This window comes from Mchenga conophoros, linkage group LG14 (genome assembly GCF_057382185.1).
Source record: "Mchenga conophoros isolate Kocher_MC1m ecotype Shallow Benthic linkage group LG14, M_conophoros_male_GT1.1, whole genome shotgun sequence".
Classification (NCBI taxonomy): domain Eukaryota; kingdom Metazoa; phylum Chordata; class Actinopteri; order Cichliformes; family Cichlidae; genus Mchenga; species Mchenga conophoros.
In genome coordinates, this window is record NC_140539.1 from 6,245,712 (window position 1) to 6,268,269 (window position 22,558).

Genomic DNA, 22,558 nt, shown 5'->3' on the forward strand with positions numbered 1-22,558 from the left:
CAGGAAATTCAGTAACATTTTCTTAACATTAGTTAACAAGCAACAGCCTCCATAAACTCTAAAAGTAGTGGTTTAAAAAAGCAGACCTAGCCTTGCTTTTTCTTTTTGCCTCCCCTAAACTGATCCATGTATCTGTGTGTGCACAAAATGCAGTTGAGTGAGATCACAACACTGTGTGTGTGGCAGGGATACAAGAAAGCATTCAGTGGTGGTCTAAAGTCACATTCATAATCACATTTATTGCTTGTCCCATTCAGACAGTATCAGTGAACTTTGCTGTTTGACATGGGTTTCTTATTTCATGAAACTCTGCTCAGCTGAGCTAAATGTAGCCACCATTTAAGTTACACCTGCTGTGACAACATGTCTGCCATCATAGTAACATCATAGGAAAAGACAGCATCTGCACAAGATCATCTGCACGGGAAACAAGACACCAACAATCAGCAGCAGCAGCAGCAGCAGTAAAAACCAATACAGTCATTGGTAAAAACTCAGTGACATCATAGATCACTACACTGGGTACCTCCGGTTTTATTTTTCATGTATTTTTTTCTCATTTAATCCCATCCCGGAAAAAAACGTTCAAAAATACAAATGATGTCAAGCAAATATTTTATCACCCCCCAAAATTATTGAATTAAACAGGGGGAAAAAACGTATTTTCAGCTATCGAGCTACGTCACTTCCGGTAGTTAGGGGAGAGCAAACTGACAGCTGGTTTGTTTTCATCAACAAGGGGGATTTCAAAGTAGACGTTAAAGGTAGGCAGAATCAGGAGATTGTGAGTTATGCGGTCCTGGCTCGGTGTGTGAGCAGGCTGTCACTGTGCAGGCGATTGTTCAGTGTGTGTTTGTGTCGCTGCCTTCTGTGGTCCATGTCCGGCTCCACCGAGCTGCTGCTGGGGGGGTCACTGCGATGTTGAGCCCGGACTGGACACTGTCTGCTCCCAGGCTGTCAGCGGCACACAGTTCGCGCTCATTGTTCAGCAGCTGTTTCGCTGATTTCTTTAAGTTTGTGCTAGAACGGAAAGGGATGTTGTTGTGTTCTGTACTGGGCTAGCTTTACGCATTGGTGGACAGGCCAAATTCTATTCGAATATCTCTCAATTTTGAAGTGTAAGTGCCTTTTCGGCCTATTTGTAGTGTAATAAGATTAATGTAACACATTTGCCCAATCAATAATCCGCATTCATTACATCGGCTTAAATCCATCTGAAGAAGATAAGATGATACCATATTAAAGAAGCAACTTTTAGTGTTGTTATGTATGTTGTGAGAATTGAAAATTGATTGTAATAAGTCTGGATCGCTGTGAATATTAATGCTTTGTCAAAAGTGTTTACGCCGAATGTTCAATAGCTTCACGTTCAATCACACACAATGGCTTATTTTTAATGGATGGACAGAGATGGAACCAAGAACTAAAAAAAGACTTTGCTTAGAAATGTGCTGAAACCCGTATTACAAAAATACACTGTAAATCTAAATATTAATATTTATTTAGATCGCAAATATTTAGATTTATGACTTTTACCCCGATTATTTATTGAGTTCAGGAATAAAATGATGATGGTACAAAATAAATGGTGTGGCCTCCAAAGAACAATATTTGCACCCAGAATACAGTAAAGTACAAGTAGAAAGCAGGTTAATGTAGAAAGCAGGTTAATATAGAAATATTTTTTACAAAGTACAAGTACATTAAAACTACTTTATTACATAAGTAAATACTAAGAGAGACCTCAGCTTCTACCACTACTCACATCCAGTGGTACTGGTTGGGAGTGCTTCTGTTCTCCCGTCTCTTTCTCTTTTATTGATACTGCCTGACGAGGCAGAAATTGACCTTTGGCCTTGTTTGCTCTCTATGTGGTGAATGACCTACCAGTCCTTCCTGTTCTGGATAGTCTGAAACAAATCCCACCCCCTGACCAAAGAGGAACCCGCATTTTTTTGCAGTCATCCGTCAGCCCCACCAGCCACTCTGGAGTAAGACCTGCTGATTAAGTCACAGTGCCTGTCCCAAAGGCTGTCATAGTTTCAGTATGGAAATGGAATAATACAGTGGACTGAAAATGAATAAGGCTTTTCTTGGTTTCTTTGACAGGCCATCGGTACAAAAGCAAAAGAAGACGGCGAGCAGCAATCGTGGTCAGATTAAGGCAGACATCGCTTCAGGTAAGACGCTGTCTGTTTTAACAATTCAGGTATGGTTCTGAATTCCTCTAATCAGGTCACTGGTTCAAACACACATCTGCTGTGGTATTTATAGGGTCAGTAAAAACAAACCACACCATTGTAACAAATGTCTTGATTTATTATCTGGACAGTAACAAATTGATTTCATCCTTTACTGCAATTTACTACAGCCCTTTTTTGACAAATAAGATATTGTAACAGTAGCCTTTTATTTTTTTATTTTGTCTAATCCACTACATAATTTATGCTTCCCTTGTGCAGATTCCACAGTGAGGCTCTGCCCTCCAAGCCTTGAGTGCTGAGTGAGATCAAGAAAGCACTTCTTTACTTTTTCTTTTTCTAATTTTAAACGTTCAGCAGAAACAGTCTTTTTTCTAATTTAAAAAAGTTCAGCAGAAATAGTCTGCCTTCTTGTTCCTCTTTTTTGGGCAAATCCAAGGACATTTAAACTGGTCAATGTCTCTGTGCTCTGCTGATAAAGAGAGGAGGAAACCTGCTTGTGTCCTGTCATCTAATTGTCATTTTGTAACTCAAGAAATGTAGATGTTTGTCCGCCTGGATACATTTGTGTCATTAAGGAGATGTGAACAGTTGTGAGCCTGTCATGTTCAACGTGATTATGTTGTGGTTCTAGTAAAATTGAAGATAAATAGCTGAAATGTGATGTGAGGAAGTTTCACTGAGTGGCAGAACTGCTTGTGGAATTTCTCGATAGGATGTTATTGGACTGGTGTTTGTCAGTCAAGAGCAAGAAGACAGCTGAGCTTCTATTGTGTCTGGAGCTTGAATCCATTGCACTCTACTAATAAATCTGTGGCTATAGATATGATATGGTAATTGCTTGGTTAATGATTTGATCACATCTGATATCTGTTAGTTAAAACAATTAGTTGAGAGAAAATTAGCCAACAAACTGTCAAAGTTCTTGTCTAATCTTTAACTGTTGTATTAATTGCTCAGTGACACAAGCAAAAATATTACAGGTAACTCAGCGAAACAAGGAAAAGCTGGTGTTTGGGTCTTTTTTACACAAGCATTTAAAACCTGAAAACTCTGGGCAACCACCTTCAGTTGCAAGGCAATTGCAGAGGTAATCTGGTTAGCAAAAATTTAAAAATGGCAATTGTTCTTTCATTTACATCATGTGACTGTAGGCATTTACTGCTTTTCTGCAGTTACTGGTTTTGTTCCCTGTTGTTAATTAGATTTTTCTTTTCTTTTGTATTTTTGTTCTTTGTGTATGTCTCAGTCTTTTATTGTGTATTTTAGGATTGGGCCATATCATACCGTTCACGGTAATACCGGTATGATGTTAGGGAATGATAAGAAAATGAAATATCATGATAGAATATGGGTAAAACATTCATCCGCGGTGCCGTTGTTTTCATACACACATGGCAGAAAAAGCATGGCAGCGACAGAGAATGAGAAGGGCGAAAGCGGATCATTGAATGAAAGACATGAATCAGAATTGGTTTGTAAAAATTGTGCAACTTCAGTGATGTGGAATTTCTTATTACCGTGTTTTTCGGAAAATACGTCGCTCTTAAAATCCTTTGATTTTCTGAAAAATCGACAGTGCCCCTTATAATCCAGCACACCTTATTTATGAATTCTGGTGTCTTCATCTGCTAATTTAATCTCCCTCCTGTTTCTAACTGCTCCTCCATGTTCTGGCTCTGTGTGTTTGGTTTATTCTGGCTGTGTCTTTTGCAACTCGGATGGCTTTGCTGGTTTTCTTGCCACCTAAGTGCAGCGCACTAAGTTCAAATATAAGCTCCTTGAATATAACTGAATACCTTCAGTCTGGTGTTGTCAGCTATTGAATTAATCTCTGGCTCTCTTCCCCATCATGTCTTTTATCCTGCCATCCTTCTCTCTCCCCAGCTAGTCGCAGCAGATGGCCGCCCCTCCCTGAGCCTGGTTCTGCCAGAGGTTTCTTCCTGTTAAAAGGGAATTTTTCCTTCCCACTGTCGCCAAAGTGCTTGCTCATAGGGGGTCATATGATTGTTGGGTTTTTCTCTGTATGTATTAGTGAAGGGTCTTCCTTACAATAGAAAGGACCTTGAGGCGACTGTTGTTGTGATTTGGCGCTGTGTTTTGATTGAATTGAATTGTGCATTTCTCACAGTGATTGCTTTGCTGCATAGGTAGTTTGTATAAATGTAATATTTAAAAAAGGGTTTTCAGATGTCTGAGTGTGTATGAGTGAATTACCATATTACCACCAATTTAATTTGTACTTTTTCTTCAGTTTATGTGGATTTTTATGGTAACATTACCCAAGATCTGTTTTAGGTTTTCATTTCAGTAGAGATAACGCTGTGGCTGCAGTGTACATTGTTACATTACATTATTATGAATCTAGGCAGCTGCATCTTTTGATTTCTGTTAGTTATGATAGCTTGTTCAGGTTATTAAAGCTTCTTCACACTATTACTAAGCTTTAAGTCCAGCTTCCAGTCACCTTCTAAAAATCCATGGAATTTATTGTATAAGCCAGTCTGGACCAGAGCTGCAATAATTATCTAGTTAATAGATTTATTTATTTATTTTTTGATGAGTAATAAATTTTTTTATGACACCAAAGTAAAAGATTTTCTGATTTCAGCTCCTGGAATATCAGAATTTTGCCTCATTTTTGTGTGCCTGTAAATTCAGCACCAAAACAAGAACACTTCACTATGTTACTTTGTGCATGTGTAACCGGTGTGATTCTGCGTTGTGTCTGATAAAAAAGGTAAAAGAAAGAAAGACCTCCAAGTAAATAATTTGCCCACTCCAGCTCCTCTCCCACAGGGGAATTGTAGAAAAAGGGCTGGCATTTATTTTTACATTAAACATAAAATATGCATTTACACGTAACATATTTGACATAAAACAACAACATGAAATCCGACATACCTGATAAAAAAGGTAAAAGAAAGAAAGACCTCCCAAGTAAATAATTTGCCCACTCCAGCTCCTAGACCAAATACAAACAGTGGGGAAGAGGGTTAGCTCAACCCACCACAACTCCCAAGCTAGCAAGGAGTATATATTCTTGCTAGCATTTATGGCGCCTAAAACACATTTATGATACACACATACTACACTCTTATAACATCTTACAAAAACAGGCTTAATAATGACAATAATTGAACTAACATCGCAATCATAAACATCAGGGTGGCTAAATATGAATTATGTGTGTTTTAAGGTGTTGGAAAGAAATGACACCCACCTCTCCCACAGGGGAATTGTAGAAAAAGGGGAGAGGCAAAAGGGGTACACTGTATTTATAGTATTGCACCAAAGAAGAAGAAGAAAAGAATGAGGAGGGGCTCTAATGAATACAACTACAGGCTTGGAGGTCCTAAAAGTCAGGTATAAAAGGAGCAGTTTGGGGGTTTAGAACACATTTTGTGTAATTATAACAATGTGATTTATGACCCTGTTACACATGTTTCATGTTTTATAGGTCAAATGATGTAGTGGTTATTCAGAAATACTTGTATATGAATCAGTGAATAAAAATAAGTGTGTGTTGTAGCAATGGCTGGTTAAAATATGCATATGCTTGCAGCTAATCGCTGGGAGTGTTTGCTTTGTTTGTGGGGCAGCTGAAGGGGAGGCTGCGCACCAGGAAGGAGCTATGGAGCCACCAGAGGATAACGATGGCCGTACCTTTGTGGAGGTGATCAGTGAAAAGTATAGCCCAGAGAACTTCCCATACCGCAGAGGGCCTGGTATGGGGGTGGTAGTAGTGTCCACTGGAGGTCCTCAAGGTTCCCCTATGAAAGGTGAGCCAAGGAGAACTATTGGGCAACTGAAAAGGCTAACGGGTCCCTTTGTCACATTTTAGCACTTCCAAGTGATAACGAGCACTTTATTCAGTGTCATCACCACGACAGTGAACTCATAGACCTAGTATTAAAAATGCTGTCATCTCGTTTCCTTTATGTTTTCATGTTAATTTAGCTAGAAACTCTGATAACTCCTTCAGAAGAATTTTGGCGATGTCTGAGCTACAAACTATATATAAAAGATAGATGCAGGCAAAGTGACTCCACATTTAAGCTGGAAGTTACCATTTTTGGATGAGAAGAGGTAGTGAGGTTATCTGCTTATATTAGCAAGTTTGATTAGCAAGTTGCGACTATAAACTGTACATGCACTACACACAGGCAGAGATCTGCTAATTAGTGCTAAGTATCAGATTAGCGTCCAGGCGATTAGGGAAAGTAACAGTGAAATACTAGAATTTCACTTATTAATACTCATGCAAAAGTTTTACTTGTGTTTTTGTTGTGCATTTGAATCTGACAATGTGTTGGGATTGAATTGCTCTTGGAGCTAGCATCGGTTAAACATTAACTATAATTTTATGCACTTTGGGTTAGCTGCATTTTCTAGCCCTGTAGATTGGCTTTTGATCTGAAGTGTGGGATCTCGGGAAATCCAAATGTCTGACTCAGGCCTTTTGAATATTTCTTAACTGTGGACTTTCCTGGGATCCTGAAATTGAATTTCTGTGGTAACTGGGTTATTCTTAGAACTTCTCCGTTTACACACCAGCTAAAGCAAGAAATCCAAAGGATTTTTCTGTTTACAGAAGGATTCTCTGGAAGATTTTCACTTTTTCCCGGAGAATGACTGATATTTGATGATTTTCATAGAAACAATAATAATTCAGCATATGAAGTGAAATAAGGGTAATGATTCACTAATAAACAAAGAAATGTCAGTGAGTATAATAAACTTTGGGATTGTGGCACTCACTACCACAGCGAGGCATTTTTCACTGTACAAAATATTCAAGCACCTAACTAGACATCTAGTTTTAAAATAATAATGTAACATGAATAAATCTAGCCAAAGTCCTTCTTGAAGCAAGCCTTCACATTCAGCAACCACAAGGCACTTTGTTTGGACCTTTATTTTGAAACTCTGTAAAATACGAAAAATGTCAGTGGTTACAGGACATAAAAACTGCACGTATATAGTCACCAGAGCTGATAAAAGCTGCTTATAAAGTTTGTTGGTTTTGAAAATCTTTATCTAAGAATGGGGTTTTTTTTCCCTCTCGAAGGTAAACTGTGTGTGATTGAACTCGACCCACAACTGAAAGGACATGATCCAAGGATACAACACAATACTTAGCGGTTATTTTGGGAAATGTTTAAAATTTCACGTTCTTTTGTTTGGAGCATCAGCATACACTTTTCTGTTTGATTAATTCTTAATAATTCAATCCTTCCTCTTAGACCGTCTGAACCTGCCCAGTGTGCTGGTTTTGAATAGCTGTGGGATCAGCAAGTCAGGAGACCAGGCTGAGATTGCTGCCTTCTGTGCTCATGTCATGGAGCTGGACCTGTCTCACAACAAGCTGCAGGATTGGCATGAGGTGCAGTCCCTGGGTTTCTGACAGTAACATTTTTTTGTTTTAGGAAATCACTTTTCTCTTTTAAGGCTTTAACCTGTGGTGATACTGTTGACGACAGCACCAAGTGTATTTAAGAAAGATGCTACTGTCCTTTTTCAGATTAGTAAAATTGTTTCTAACATCCCCAACCTGGAGTTCCTCAACCTGAGCTCAAACCCGCTGGCAGGAATGACCCTTGAGCCACGGTGGGCTGAAGCCTTCTCCAGCGTGCGGCGCCTTGTCCTCAACAACACTCAGGTGTCCTGGGACACTGTGCTGCTGCTCACTCGAGAAATACCAGAGTAAGAAGAACAGCTACCCTAAGCTGGGTGTAACTCCAAGCACACACAGCATTGCTTTATTTCACTTCATCTCACTATGACTAGCACAACACCTTCCTTATCCATAACTAACACTGATAAATCACTGAATGCATTTGACGATGGCAGCTTAACCAAATGATAACAAACATATTTTCTTACTTACTCCATGAGCCGTGCTTCCATGTTTTAGTTTATTTCAAGATAGAAGAAAGTACCGCCTTACTGCTTCCATAGGAATTAAGAGGGTAAGTATGCTATGTGCTGTTAATCAAATATATATATATTAATTGATCATCAGCAAGTGTGAGCACCTCAATAAAAGAACTAAAAGACATAAAAGAAAAAACTAATTAAATTTTTTTCTCATCTTTGCCTCCAAATAGTGTACTAGATAACCAATGCATAACTAAGATTCAATATAAGATAAGCTTTTTTGAGTTTTATTTTCTTTGTGTAGGAATGTAAAAGGTGATAATGGAAGAATAGAAAATTTCCAGGTACAATGAATACATAGTTTTGTGCATATGATAAACAACATTTGAAGTGCAGTATTGAATTAATTTGTCTAGATGAGGAACGATGTGCAGAATCTCAGATGGACAGAATTCAACACAGGGCGAGCTGTTCATTCACACTGTTGGCCGGTTTTTCAAAAAGGGAACTGAAAACTGTAACAACTGAAATATAAAGCCTGGGAAAACACTGGGGTGAGCTGACCAGACACTCTGGAGAGGGTTAATGAGAGGACAGTAAAATCTATATAAACAGAAGGAGAATTGGGGGTTTGGAGACAGCTGTGGACAACGAGGCTGAAAGGACATGATGAGACAGAAGGGAAGACAAAGGAAGAGAAACTAAAAGTAAGGTACAAGGAGCAACTAACTATTAAAACAAAGTAGGAAGTGAGATAGCTACATGGGGAAAACACAGACATGAACTTGAAATATGGGAGACTTGAGCCAAGAGGAACACCGAGAGAGAACTAAACTCTGAAGCAACCAGGGTCTAGGAACAAAACTAAATATGCTGATGAAAAATAAATGAAGCACATAATTAAGATGAAAGGAACCAGAATTCAAAAACTCAAACACTAGCTCAAACAACCCAGGACCATGACTAGTAGACAACATGGTACATCATAGACAGTATACAATCAAAAGACACTTTATTAGGTACACCCTGATAGTTCTGGATTACAGCCATGTTTGCTCTCACCTTCATGGTTTGAATTCAGCACGGACTGAGATTCATTGGCTGCACAGGGAATCTCCCATTCCACCACATTCCAAAGGTGCTTTCTTAGATTAAGATTTGGTAACTGTAGAGGCGGTATGAGTACAGTAAACTTACTTTCATATTCTAGAAACCAGTTTGAGATGATGTGAGCTTTGTGACATTGAATGTTATCCTCCTGGAGTCAGCCATCAGAAGCCATCAATATCCAAATGCTGCAGCAGAAATCAAGGCTCTTCAGAGCAGGCAATGTTTTCCCAATTTTGTGTTGTCTAATTTTGGTGAACCTGTGCAAATTGCAGCCTTCTGCTTCAAGAGATGCTCTTCTGTATACCTTGGTTGTAATAAGTGACTATTATTTCACAGAGAACTGCAGCTCTTTGGATGTTTTCTCTCAGACCATTCTTTGAGATAGTTGTGCAGGAAAATCCCATTAGATCACCAGTTTCTGAAATACTCAGACTAGCTCATGTGGTATTTATTGAGAACCATGACACAATCAAAGTGAATCGTCACCGTACCGACCATGTCTACATGCCTAACTGCACTGAGTTGCTGCAATATGATTGGCTGATTAGAATATTGTCCTAACAAGGAGTTGAACAGGTGTACCTAATGAAGTGGCCCGTGAATATATATTGCACACTATAGTACAACATACGATAGAACACAACATACTATAGTACAGTATAATCAATTCCACTGTAGTGTAGTTTAGCACAGTATAGACAACTATATGCCATGTAGTAATCTGTGAAATTCTGGAGTAGAGCAGGGCTTTATGTAGGTCTTTATTGAAAAGGTTGTGACTGAATGCTCTCTCCTTGTTGTTGTGCAGGCTGGAGGAGTTGTTTCTGTGCCATAATGAGTACAGCAGTGTGAGTTCCTCCAGCGTGGCCTGCTCCACCCTGCGCCTTCTTCACATCACCGACAACTGCCTCAAGGACTGGGCCGAGGTCCGCAAGTTTGGCTCCATGTTCCCCTGTCTGGACACTCTGGTTATGGCAAACAACAACTTGTCCTCCATCCAGGACAGCAAGGATATCCTGCAAAGGCTCTTCCCCAAACTACGCAGCATCAACCTGCACAACTCAGGTAAGTGCATTTCATTCCCAGCTTGTTCTGTGTGTTAGTTTTAGACATGAGACTATTTATACTTGGTGAGTGGTTAGCTATGATAGGGTCATTTCAGAAGGGAATGCTGAAATGTTCCTGTTCATAGCTTAGTGTGCAGCAGTCAGTTGGGTAACAACTGATAAAATTAGCATGAGTAAAGATAGCACTGAATCCTACAGGCTTTGTAGTTTATTAAAACAGATTTATCCATGTGTCAGCTTTTATCTCAGGAATTGTTTCTATTTGGAGATTATCAGTCCTGAGTCTATTTTTAGAGTTCTTTTCAGAGGAAAAAAAACCCAAAAACAAAGACATGCTTATATTGACTGCAGTCCATCCATTAGTTATATCTCCTACGCCTGAGGCAAGGAACAAGCCATTATGGGTCATATTTATCCCTTAATTCTTAAAATGTAGCATTCAAAAAGTCCAGCTTCCATTATTTAGGGTGTTTTAGAAGTGGCTTGAAAGAAGAAATGACAAGGCAGCAAGGATTGTCAGGATTTTAAGCAGCAGGTTTTTCATCAGCAAAACCAAAACTTCCTTTGTGTCATAGTACAACTGTAGCTTGCCTCCACCAGTGTGTGAATGCGAGAGTGAATGAATAGTGGTATTGTAAAGCGCTTTGGGTGCCTTGAAAAGCGCTATATAAATCCAATCCATTATTATTATTATTATTATTATAAAAAGGCTCATGAGGTTTTGTTGTTGTTGTTTTTTTATGGAGAGAAAAAGGAGGGATCAACAATATGAATTCAGATGCAAGTTAGCTTATATGTTATATAAACATTTTTGTACACACAATATTTTACATATTTAAATAATATCAATACTTGGCAGTAAATCAGAAATTAAAAACTGATAGAAGGCAATTAAATATTTCATGGTATGTTCTTACTCCTGAGTCACCTCAAAAACTCCGGAGTTTTTAAGGTGAGCTGTCAGTTCACTTCTACCTCATCTGTCAATATGACAGGTGCCTACATCTGTTTTACGCTATCAGTCAAAGGTTTGGATGCATCTTCTCGGAAAGAAAAGCGTCTGGACTCTATGTTGAAGGCAACTTGTCTCTCGGAAGAGCCACCTCAACGGGACAAGACTCAGCTATTCATCTGCATCCAAAGGACAAAGGTCACTCTTTCAAGCATGCCAATGTTCCTATCTTGGACAGAGAAGAGAGATGGTTTGAAAGAGGAGTGAAAGAAGCTATGTCCACTGTGAATGACCATCTTTGAACAGAGGAAGTGGATTTTGACACCAATTGTCCAGTTTTGAGATCCCTTTCCAGACGCCTTAACACCCACTCACATCTGGCACCTTGTGACCTCAGTAAATCACATGATAGGATGGGCTAGCTTTCACAATGGGTTCACCGGAAACCTTGGCTGATTATGACCCACACCTGTTTTTGCACCTTGGCTCGTGTGATTAAGTATCAGGATCAATAGGGGTTCTGTGATTCTTTTGGGGATACTCCCATAGGGCTTAAAATCTGGGACTCTCCACCAATTGCTCTTTGAACTCATTCCATAAATACATGCTGTCTCTCTTCCACAGCATGTCTTTATCCTGTTTTCCTTCTCTCGCCCCAACCGGTCACAGCAGATGGCCCCACCCCTCCCTGAGCCTGGTTCTGCCAGAGGTTTCTTCCTCTTAAAAGAGAGTTTTTCCTTCCCACTGTCGCCAAAGTGCTTGCTCATAGGGGGGGTCATATGATTGTTGGGTTTTTCTCTGTATCTATTACTGTAGGATCCACTGTACAATATAAAGCACCTTGAGGCAACTCTTGTTGTGATTTGGCGCTATATAAATAAAATTGAACTGAATTAGAACTGAAGAAGCTTCTCGGATGAGAGGTGAAACGTCTTCAAGAAACCTAAAGAGGTCCAGACGCTTTTCTTTCCAAGCTTCTTAGACTATGATGACCTGGATGACTAAGAACCTTCACAGACATGCGACCATCACTCTCCGTCTTGGTCAAATAGCTGTTACACAGCTTGAAGGTGTGTTTGGGGTCGTTGTCCTGTTGAAAAATAAATGATGGTCCAACTAAATGCAAACCGGATGGGATGGCATGTCATTGCTGGATGCCGTGGTAGCCATGGGGGTTCAGTGTGCCTTCAATTTTGAATAAATCCCCAACAGTGTCACCAGCAAAATATCCCCACACCATTACATCTCTACCTCATCACATGCTTCAGGGTGGGACATGCATGTAGAGACCATCCATTCACCTTATCTGCGTCACACAAAGGCATGGCAGGTGGAACCAAAGATCTCAAATTTAGACGCATCAGACCAAATCACTGATTTATACTGGTCTAATGTTCACTCCTTTTGTTTCTTGGCCCAAACAAATCTCTTCTGCTCATTGATTTTCCTAAGTAGTGCTTTCTTAGCAGCTATTTGACCATAAAAGCCAGATTCGCACAGTCTCCTCTGAACAGTTAATGTAGAGATGTGTCTGCTACTGGAACTGTGTGGCATTTTCTAGGCTCTAATCCAGAGGTGGGCAATTCCAAGCCTCGAGGGCCGGTGTCCTGCAGGTTTTAGATATCACCCTAGGTCAACACACCTGAATCACATGATGACTTCATTACCAAGCCTCTGGAAAACTTCAAGACATGTTGAGGAGGTAATTTAGCCATTTATATCAGCTGTGTTGGATCAAGGACCCATCTAAAACCTGCACTGGCCCTTGAGGCCTGGAGTTGCCCACCCCTGCTCTAATCTGAGGTACTGTTAGCTTGTAATTTCTGCACAGCACAACTGATAGTCCCATCCACATTAAGAAGGCAAGAAATTCTACAAATGAACCCTGACAAGGCACACTGGTGAAGTGAAAACCATTTCAGGTTACTACATCACGAAGCGCACTGAGAGATGGCCAAGGGTTTCATAGGGTTTGTGGCTTCCACAAACTGGTCCCCTGTGTATTTTTAATGGATTACTTCTACGTTCATGACACACAGGTACTATATAACATTATGGAAAATAATGGAAATAAAATGGAAATTCTCATATATGTGCTAAGGTAATTAGCATTGTTAGCTAGACCACATGAGAGTACCAAGAATCAACACGTATATATTTCCCATGCTCTAGGAGAAATCTAGTTTAGCATTATTAATTTGTGCACTGTCACTATTCTAATCAGACTCCATTAACTTTTTTTCCTGTTTTATCTACAGAAACTTAACAAGCCCCCCTCCTCCTACTAGTGCCACTGCTGCTGCACACCAGCAGTGGCAGCATATATAGTACTTTTTTATTGTTTGTTTATTCTAAATTTTATTTAGATAGCACTGGTTCACAATCACAGTCACCTAAAGGTGATTTTAATTGTAAGCTAAAAACCCAGCAATGAGAGAAAACCCCTGCACTAATTCAATTTCCTATGAGCAAGCACTTGGTGACAGTGGAGAGGAAAAATTCCCTTTTAACAGGAATAGATCTCTGGCAGAACCAGGGTAAAAAAAAATGAAGGCCATGGAGAAGATCATAAAACCCCTGATGGACCCACTTCAGTTTGCTTACCGTGCACGCAGAAGCATCGATGATGCAAAAGTCTTCATCTTGGACTCCATCCACAAACATCTGGAGCTCCCTGACTCCTCCGCCAGACTTCTGTTTGCTGATTTTTCATCAGCGTTCAACACTCTGTAGCCTCATATCCTGGCCACTAAACTTTCCTCCCGATTTCACCTGGATGATCAGCTAATCCTGTGGATATTGGACTTTTTGACCAACAGGACTCAGAGAGTTCGGGTCGACAGCTCTTTTTCTGGTCTCCGTTCCACCTCCACTGGCTCCCCCCAGGGCTGTGTGCTCTCCCCCTTGCTCTTCATCATCTACACCGATGACTGCAGATCCACACAGCCCAACTGTCACCTGGTGAAATATGCTGATGACACAGTTCTCCTGTCACTGCTGTCAGGCCCCTCACAACACCACGGACCCGCTCTTCAGGATTTTGTAGAGTGGTGTGACAGCTCCAAACTTTAACTGAACGTGAGCAAAACCAAAGAGATAGTGGTGACCTTCTCCAGTAGGCAGAGGGATCTGGCTGCTTCAGTCACCACCACCATCCATGGGAAGCCAGTGGAGGTAGTTGAGGAGTACAAATACTTGGGAACCATCTTTGACAACCTCCTGAAATTCTCTGCTAACACAGAGGAGATCCTCAGGAGGTGTCACCAACGGCTATACCTCCTTAGGAAACAGCTCCTTTGGAGTCAGCACACCCATCATGATGACTTTTTAACTATGTATTCCTGAAAAGCATCATGACCGTCTCCATTACCTGCTGGTTCCACTCCCTCAGCCTTCAGAACAGGAGCAGACTGCAGGACACTGCATGAGCGTGCTCAAAAATTATTGGCCTGCCTGTCAGAACTCTTGCACAGGTTTTCAGCCAACAGGTCCTTAGACAGGCAGCCAAAATTATTAATGACCCCTCTCGTATTCTTCTTCGGGTAAAAAGAAGAGGAAAAAAAGGAGAGCATAGATGAACATGCACAGAGTTCTTCCTTATCAAAACCTGACAACTAGATTTCCTGCAATACATGACCTCTGAAGGTTCAGCTGCAGATATAGCTGTTCTAGTATCAGCTAATGTAGAACACTCCTTTGTAATTGACATCATGCAGAGTTAAGGGTAGGAAAAACTGTCAGGCACAAAAGCTTAGGCTACAGCAGTCTGAGCTTGAGCGTCTGGCTCAAAGGATCTATTTGTTTATGCTCTGATCACACCATTTAAAACTGTGACCAGGTTAAATATGCATATCCATCATTGTAATAGTAGATATATAAATGGGGAAATGCACAATAGGACCATTTTAAAACTAACATGAAGTATCATGTTTAAATATAGTGATATAATGTTATATGTATATTGTGTAATATGATGGAGGATTATTTGTGTGATATTATATTGCATCTGTTATATTATACTGTATATATAATGTCTTGTAAGTAAGGTAGGCTCAGGTTGTCTGTCTTAAGTGGACATGAGTAGCTACTACAGAGCCAGACTGTAGAGGTCTGGTGAGCTGGCTTAATTTTAACGTTACATCCCCGATCCCAACTCAGTTGACTCCACTTGATGGCATTTATCACACAGCTTCCTCAATAAATAAAAATCGTGCACAGTGTCCAACTTTCATCACATATGCAGTTTCACACCCCTTTTGGTGTGCAAGCTTGAAACATGACATCTATGTGTGTTTGTGTTTGTGTGTGTGCTGGTGCGCGCACGTGCACTGTCAGGTCTAAACCAGTGGGAAGATATAGAGAAGCTGAACTTCTTCCCCAGGCTGGAGGAGGTGCGCCTGCAGGGCATTCCCTTACTGCAGGCCTACACCAATGCAGAGCGACGCAGCCTCATGATAGCGCAGTAAGTCTGTGACATTAGAGAGAAATGACATCCTTCACAGCAAGTAGAGGACATTGATGAGAACTTGAATAATCCACAGATCTGAGCTGTACTCTGACCTGCAGAAGGTCAATAAACAGATACCTGCACAATATGTCATATCTCCTCTTCAGGCTTCCCTCAGTATCACTGCTAAATGGCAGTGCTGTGAGTGACAGTGAGAGAGAGGACGCAGAGAGGTTCTTCATCCGTTACTACTTAGACTACCCTGAAGAGGAGCTGCCTTATAGGTACACCCACACCCTTGTTTACACTGTATGAGCAGTGGTATGAGTGTTGGTTTATGTGTGCTACAGTAAGTGCTGTTAAAACAGACGACACACCCTGCTCTCCTCCTCAGATACCATTCCCTCGTAAACAAGTATGGCAAGCTTGAACCACTTGCTGAGATTGACCTCCGACCTCGCTGCCGTGCCCAGGTGGAGGTTCACTGTGAGGAAAAAATAGAACAGGTCAGTGTGGCATTTAATAATCTGCTGTTCTGGAGAATCCTCGAATGAAAAATACCTTTTGGAAATTATAAAATGTAACCGTTGCTTTCTTTTCCTTCTCTACTACTCATACCACTGTGAATCACTTTAGTAAATGACTTGTGCCTTTGTACTTTGCCCTTAGTGCCTGAGCACTTGACATTTAGAAGTAGATGAAATCTCTTAACACAGAGTTTGCAAAACTCGGTGTTAAAAACTAGTACTATAAAACAATTTTAATAGTTCAATCAGCACCAGTTTAACATTTTAAAATACCTTTGCTGTGAAGGACCCTGGAGATGATTTATTTTGCTTGGGTATACTTTATCAATGATGTAATCAGTGCACATGTTTGTTCAAGCCCACAAAAACTCAAAACGACAAAACCTTTAAAAAATAGTTTTACATTTATTTGCAAATCCTAAATTTTCAAAAGATTGCACATATATTAGACACAATCGTAGTGAAATTTATATAAAAATATGCATTTTTGTCCCAAACACTGACATTTCAGTCACAGTTTACAGGTGATTGAATCAGTATTTTTATATTACCAATAAACCCCACAGCTGCATGTAATGTAGAGGGAGTTGCTGATAGTGGCAACCCCACAGCTTATTATATACTTATACTTATATATTTCAGGTCTGCAAAGCATTTTAGTGCAATTTGTTTTAGTTTATTTTGCTTCATGTCACAAATCTCTTTGGGTTGTGTCAGGATGAGCATCTGGCATAAAAATTTGGCAAATCAAATATGTGGAGCTAGCCACTTGTGAATAAGGCAGCAGTCAAAAGTAGATTTTTAGTTACTTTTATTAAAACAAAAAAATGAAAGAGTTAGTCTATGCGCAGATTGTCAAAGCATTGTGTTCATGCTGATTAATATAATACTATCTGTGTTCTGGTTCGTAACCAGTGTTAGGGAGTAACGGAATACATGTACTGCTGTTACGTATTTAAAATGCAAAATATGAGTAACTGTATTCCGTTACAGTTACCGTTTAAAAGGGTGGTATTCAGAATACAGTTACTTTGTTGAAATAAATGGATTACACGGCGGTCTTTTCCTGTTTCATATATTAGGCTATGCTCCCTCTTTTTTCCTAAACAAAGCCAGCATTAAGAGGCTCTAATGCCTGTGTGTCAGTCTCGTGGCCCATGTCACTACTATTTGCGGCCCGCAAAATGACATGGAGAAATATTTTTTAAAAATTATTCACAAAAATTATTTAATAAGAAGGCAATAGGCAGAGTGTTACAGGCATAGCCCTAAAGAATGTAGCCTAATGGGCAGTGTAGTCCATGCTGCAGGGAGAATGGACTGCCATACCTGTTATGTGTCTGTGAGTCTGAGGGAGGGAGAAAAAGTACAAGTTGTCACCCACCAGAAATGGGAGATGGAAGAATATAAATATAATAATAACCACTGCAGCCAAAAAGACTGCCTGGCAAGCCCAGTTGTAAGTAAGCTTGACTGTACGCTGTGTTCGTGTTTTCCTCCGAAACAATAAGTTCCATTGGATCAGCCTTTGAACACATCTCTCTGTCTCTCGCTAGCAAAGTTGACCCAGACAACAAAGTAAAACTTTTATTCAACTACAAGCCAGAGGTCCCTTTACTACGGTTCGGAGCCGTTTTATATATGCACGGAATAGTTTTCTATACGAGATTGCTGCAAAAAGCGCAGCCTTACCTAATGTCCACCCTACTGTTTTTCATTTTATATTAAGATTTAAAAATCTAGTTGGTATTGGTATGAAGAGTATCCTTCAGTAAAAGTAATAAATCACACAGCAATTCATGTAGTTGTAAAAAGCATGATAATATATTAAGTAATCCGAAGTATTCAGAATACGTTACACTCGTTGATTAACATAACAGAATACGTTACAAAATACATTTTGGGGCATGTATTCTGTAATCTGTAGTGGAATATATTTTAAAAGTAACCTTCCCGACACTGTTCGTAACAGCGTGAACTGCAGTTTCTTGAGTTCATGACCTGGGTTGTGTTGGTTCACTTTAACAGTATAGCTGTCAACCTACAGACGGCTCCTAACTTTAACCTGCTGTGCTCTTGCTGTTACTCTGAAAGTCGCAAACATAGAAATTGTTTGTCTTTGTGCCAGCTGAGCATCCGTTTGGACCAGACAGTGGCTGAGCTGAAAAAGCAGCTCACGACAGTGGTCCAGCTGTCTACCAACAGCATGAGGCTCTACTACATCGACAAGGGCAGTGCCTTCGGTCCAGAGGAAATGAAGTACAACACGCGAGCTCTCCACTCCTACAGCATCCAAGATGGTGACGAAATACTGGTGGTGCCCAAAACCAAGTGAACAGCTGATGACCTGCTGGCTGACAAGAGTGAATTGAAAAATTTTTTTTTTTCTGATTGGTTAACTGATACAGCAAAATAATTGGAAAATAGAACAGTAGCAGTGGCCCACTGAGAGAGGGCATACACAGAAATTATGAAAGCAATATGAGCACCATCAAGGAGACTAGACTAGTAGACTACAGATGGCTGCTGAGTGCCTCTGAAATATAAGTGAGCACTGGGAATGCAGCGGATCCTGTCTTTATTTAATTGAGCTTTCTCTGAGGGGGAACCACTGGAGCGAGTGCACAAACGTGTCACACTTGAGAACGGGCTGAGAAGAGCACCTCGCAGTCAGCTCGCAGTTTCAGCGGAGGGGAGGGCCGCTGCTGGACCAGCAAAGCTTCACTGCAGCTCTGTCTCTTAGCGCACGGCATGTACTATAGCACCTGCGTAGGCAAGTCTCCAAAATCACTCGCTTTCCCACTTGTCGCAAAAGTTACACTGATTGGTAGTCAGGCAGTACCACCAAGTGGAAAAGAACTGCTCTCATCTGCACTTTTACCTGAGGCACAACACGAGGAAGAGCAGAGGAAGGCTCGCACCAAAAGCACTGTAAACTGAAGGACTGGTGATTAAGCTCCATTTTGTTGTCAGGTGGGGTTTTTTGTGCCTTGTTTAATGTGGCAAATTTCTTAAGTTAGGTTGTTGAATCGCATTCACTATAGACTTTTGACATTCAGTCAAAAGGCCATAGTGACGTGAATGTCACTGTGTGAAACTAATGTAATAAGCAGATTTGGCACTTCTATACTGGATGATGATTAGCTCTGTTTAACATCCCTACAGTGAAGCTCAAACATCCACATGAAGCAACACGAGGCAAAACAGAGAGAAAAGATAAAGCACACCACCTAGCAACAAAATGGCTTCAGGAGCAACAGTGCACACTCTCTGCCAGTCCATGTTTTCCTTTGTCAGAGATTAAGAACTGATGCTACTGCGTTTCCTATCATTGATAGTGCTCTGTGCACTCTCACGGCTGCCCACACAGAGCAGCTGTTGCTGTGTCATGTTATATGTGCTGCCTTCTACAAGCTTCACTGTATTTTTGGTTGGATGTGTGTTCTGCCAGTGCAGGAAGAAATGACACACACACAGACCAGAGTACACAAAAGACATAAGGTAAGAGTCATCAGGACATCATAGCATCTGCATTTGAGATATTATTGATTACATTCAGGCCACGGTGCAACGTTGCTTCAGCAGGCCCCCTTTTGTGTAGGCCTACATGATGATATTAGTTTGAAATTATAATTTTGCATTTAGGACACAGCATTCAATGTTGTCACTGCTCCATGCTTTTTTTTCACCCAAAGAATGACTTTTATGTAACTTTAAATGCATAATCAGGATAATTTATTTACAGTTTATTTGGATTTTTAAGAATATATAATCAGCAACCATTGTTTAACAGATGCTGATCTCACTTGAAGGCATTTAAGTGCACCCACTGGGTATTTATACCAGTGTTTAAAATGACTGTTTGGCCGATAGCTGACTTCTTCTTTTGATATGTAGTCTAATCAATTTATTTTGTATATAACCAGTTAGCAACAATACCTGCTTTAAGAAGCTTTATGTTATGAAGTAAAAACCCAACTGTATTAGAGGGAAAACCTCAGTGATCTCATAATCCTCTGTGAGCAAGCACTTGGCAGTGGGTAGGAAGGAAAAGACATCTGGCAGAAGCAAATCACAGAGAGGCAGCTACCTACCGTGCCAGGTTAAGGGTGAGGGGAGGAAGATATTTATTTCCACATCTGTCTGGAAAACAAAGAAATCTTAATAAAAAAACAAACAAACACAAAACAACCTCCTTGATACACTATTTTTGAACAGTTAGCCAACACAAGTATGAAGTACACAATGTGTAAGTATTGGCCACTAACATCAGCAAATGCCCGTATATCAGTCAGAAGGGCTCATACTGATATTAAGCCAATAGTTCTACTTTGAAGTGAACGCTATACAGTGAAATACTGATATATTCCAATGTTAGTGCTTCATCTGCCAAAATATAGTGTATTCTACATTATAGTCCATTCTGCACAGATATAATTTCACCAAAGATAGCTCATGATGCTGGTAGTATTATAGTAATGTGGAATATATATACAGTTATATTGATTTTAATATGCAGCATTCATCTTGTATTAGAAGAGTGTAGATGTGAGATGTTTGGTGCCATTGATTTTTCCTATAGCAAGCAACCTAGCAGAGTGCTGGATTCCTGACAGTGTTACTGCTATATTTACAGCCACAAAATGAAATATTCACAGTTAGTGGCTGTTTGGGAATGAATGTCTGTAGCGCCGGCTCATCCACTGCTTATAGAAGACTCATCTCAATGCGCTTTGATCTTTTTTTTTTTTTACCCTGTCTATAACAAATATGTAAACCCTTCTTTTCCCTTCCAACTATAAGTTCATTTTGTAATACCACTGGTATACTTGAATAAGGCACCCCCTCCCCTGCCCATTTTATTATCACACTAGTGCTGAATAAATGTTAGTGTAGCATGAACCACAGCCATAGAAACCAGCACACACCAAGACACCAAGTCTGGCCTGGAATATCGAGCTCGACTGTGCTGATCAGTGTGTGACTATTTGAAAGTGTGTCATATATAATTGTTGCAGGGTTGGTGACGTAATGGTAAGCATGTGATTTATGTATTGAATTTACGTGTTTTTGAAGAAAGTATCACTTTGCTTGCTCAGATTGAAGGAATACTGCACTTAAAGGAATTTTGTATTATATTAAAGGGGACCTATTATGTTTTTTTTTTCTTCATTGCTGTCACACACACACATAGATACAGTGGGGCAAAAAAGTATTTAGTCAGCCACCAATTGTGCAAGTTCCCCCACTTAAAATGATGACAGAGGTCAGTAATTTGCACCAGAGGTACACTTCAACTGTGAGAGACAGAATGTGAAAAAAAAATCCATGAATTCACATGGTAGGATTTGTAAAGAATCAGGGTGGAAAATAAGTATTTGGTCACCTCAAACAAGGAAAATCTCTGGCTCTCACAGACCTGTAACGTCTTCTGTAAGACGCTTTTCTGTCCCCCACTCGTTACCTGTATGAATGGCACCTGTTTGAACTCATCATCTGTATAAAAGACACCTGTCCACAGCCTCAAACAGTCAGACTCCAAACTCCGCCATGGCCAAGACCAAAGAGCTTTCGAAGGACACCAGGAAAAGTATTGTAGACCTGCACCAGACTGGGAAGAGTGAATCTACAATAGGCAAGCAGCTTGGTGTGAAAAAATCAACTGTGGGAGCAATCATCAGAAAATGGAAGACATACAAGACCACTGATAATCTCCCTCGATCTGGGGCTCCACGCAAGATCTCATCCCGTGGGGTCAAAATGATCATGAGAACGGTGAGCAAAGATCCCAGAACTACACGGAGGGACCTGGTGAATGACCTGCAGAGAGCTGGGACCAAAGTAACAAAGGTCACCATCAGTAACACACTACAACAGCAGGGAATCAAATCCCGCAGTGCCAGACGTGTTCCGCTGCTGAAGCCAGTGCATGTCCAGGCCCGTCTGAAGTTTGCCAGAGAGCACATGGATGATACAGCAGAGGATTGGGAGAATGTCATGTGGTCAGATGAAACCAAAGTAGAACTTTTTGGTATAAACTCAACTCGTCGTGTTTGGAGGAAGAAGAATACTGAGTTGCATCCCAAGAACACCATACCTACTGTGAAGCATGGGGGTGGAAACATCATGCTATGGGGCTGTTTTTCTGCCAAGGGGACAGGACGACTGATCCGTGTTAAGGACAGAATGAATGGGGCCATGTATCGTGAGATTTTGAGCCAAAACCTCCTTCCATCAGTGAGAACTTTGAAGATGAAACGAGGCTGGGTCTTCCAACATGACAATGATCCAAAACACACCGCCCGGGCAACAAAGGAGTGGCTCCGTAAGAAGCATTTGAAAGTCCTGGAGTGGCCTAGCCAGTCTCCAGACCT

At 40.5% G+C, this 22,558-nt stretch overlaps 1 protein-coding gene across 6 annotated transcripts; it reads left to right on the forward strand.

The window, feature by feature from the left end:
• The first annotated feature begins 693 nt into the window (after positions 1-693).
• tbcela (tubulin folding cofactor E-like a) lies at positions 694-22,425 on the forward strand. 6 transcript variants are annotated; one of them, XM_085244903.1, is made up of 11 exons: positions 694-764; positions 1,891-1,991; positions 2,110-2,180; positions 5,767-5,983; positions 7,448-7,587; positions 7,726-7,907; positions 10,000-10,256; positions 15,546-15,672; positions 15,825-15,941; positions 16,052-16,163; positions 18,313-22,424. In XM_085244903.1, the coding sequence occupies exons 4-11, from the start codon at positions 5,836-5,838 to the stop codon at positions 18,517-18,519; spliced, it is 1,290 nt and encodes a 429-aa protein (XP_085101029.1). In that variant the 5' UTR covers positions 694-764; positions 1,891-1,991; positions 2,110-2,180; positions 5,767-5,835; the 3' UTR covers positions 18,520-22,424. The 6 variants fall into 6 exon arrangements, with proteins under 6 accessions (XP_085101029.1, XP_085101026.1, XP_085101028.1 ...); XM_085244900.1 differs by having other exon boundaries at positions 5,804-5,983; XM_085244901.1 differs by lacking the exon at positions 694-764 and adding an exon at positions 800-1,118 and having other exon boundaries at positions 5,804-5,983.
• The last annotated feature ends 133 nt before the right edge of the window (positions 22,426-22,558 follow it).

Excerpts from the sequence above, each read along its gene's own strand:
- tbcela (XM_085244899.1), top strand. The coding sequence starts at position 2,078 with ATGAATAAGGCTTTTCTTGGTTTCTTTGACAGGCCATCGGTACAAAAG. Across the intron at positions 2,181-5,803 it reads TAAGGCAGACATCGCTTCAG|CTGAAGGGGAGGCTGCGCAC; the intron begins GTAAGACGCTGT and ends TTTGTGGGGCAG. Across the intron at positions 15,942-16,051 it reads GAAGAGGAGCTGCCTTATAG|ATACCATTCCCTCGTAAACA; the intron begins GTACACCCACAC and ends TCTCCTCCTCAG.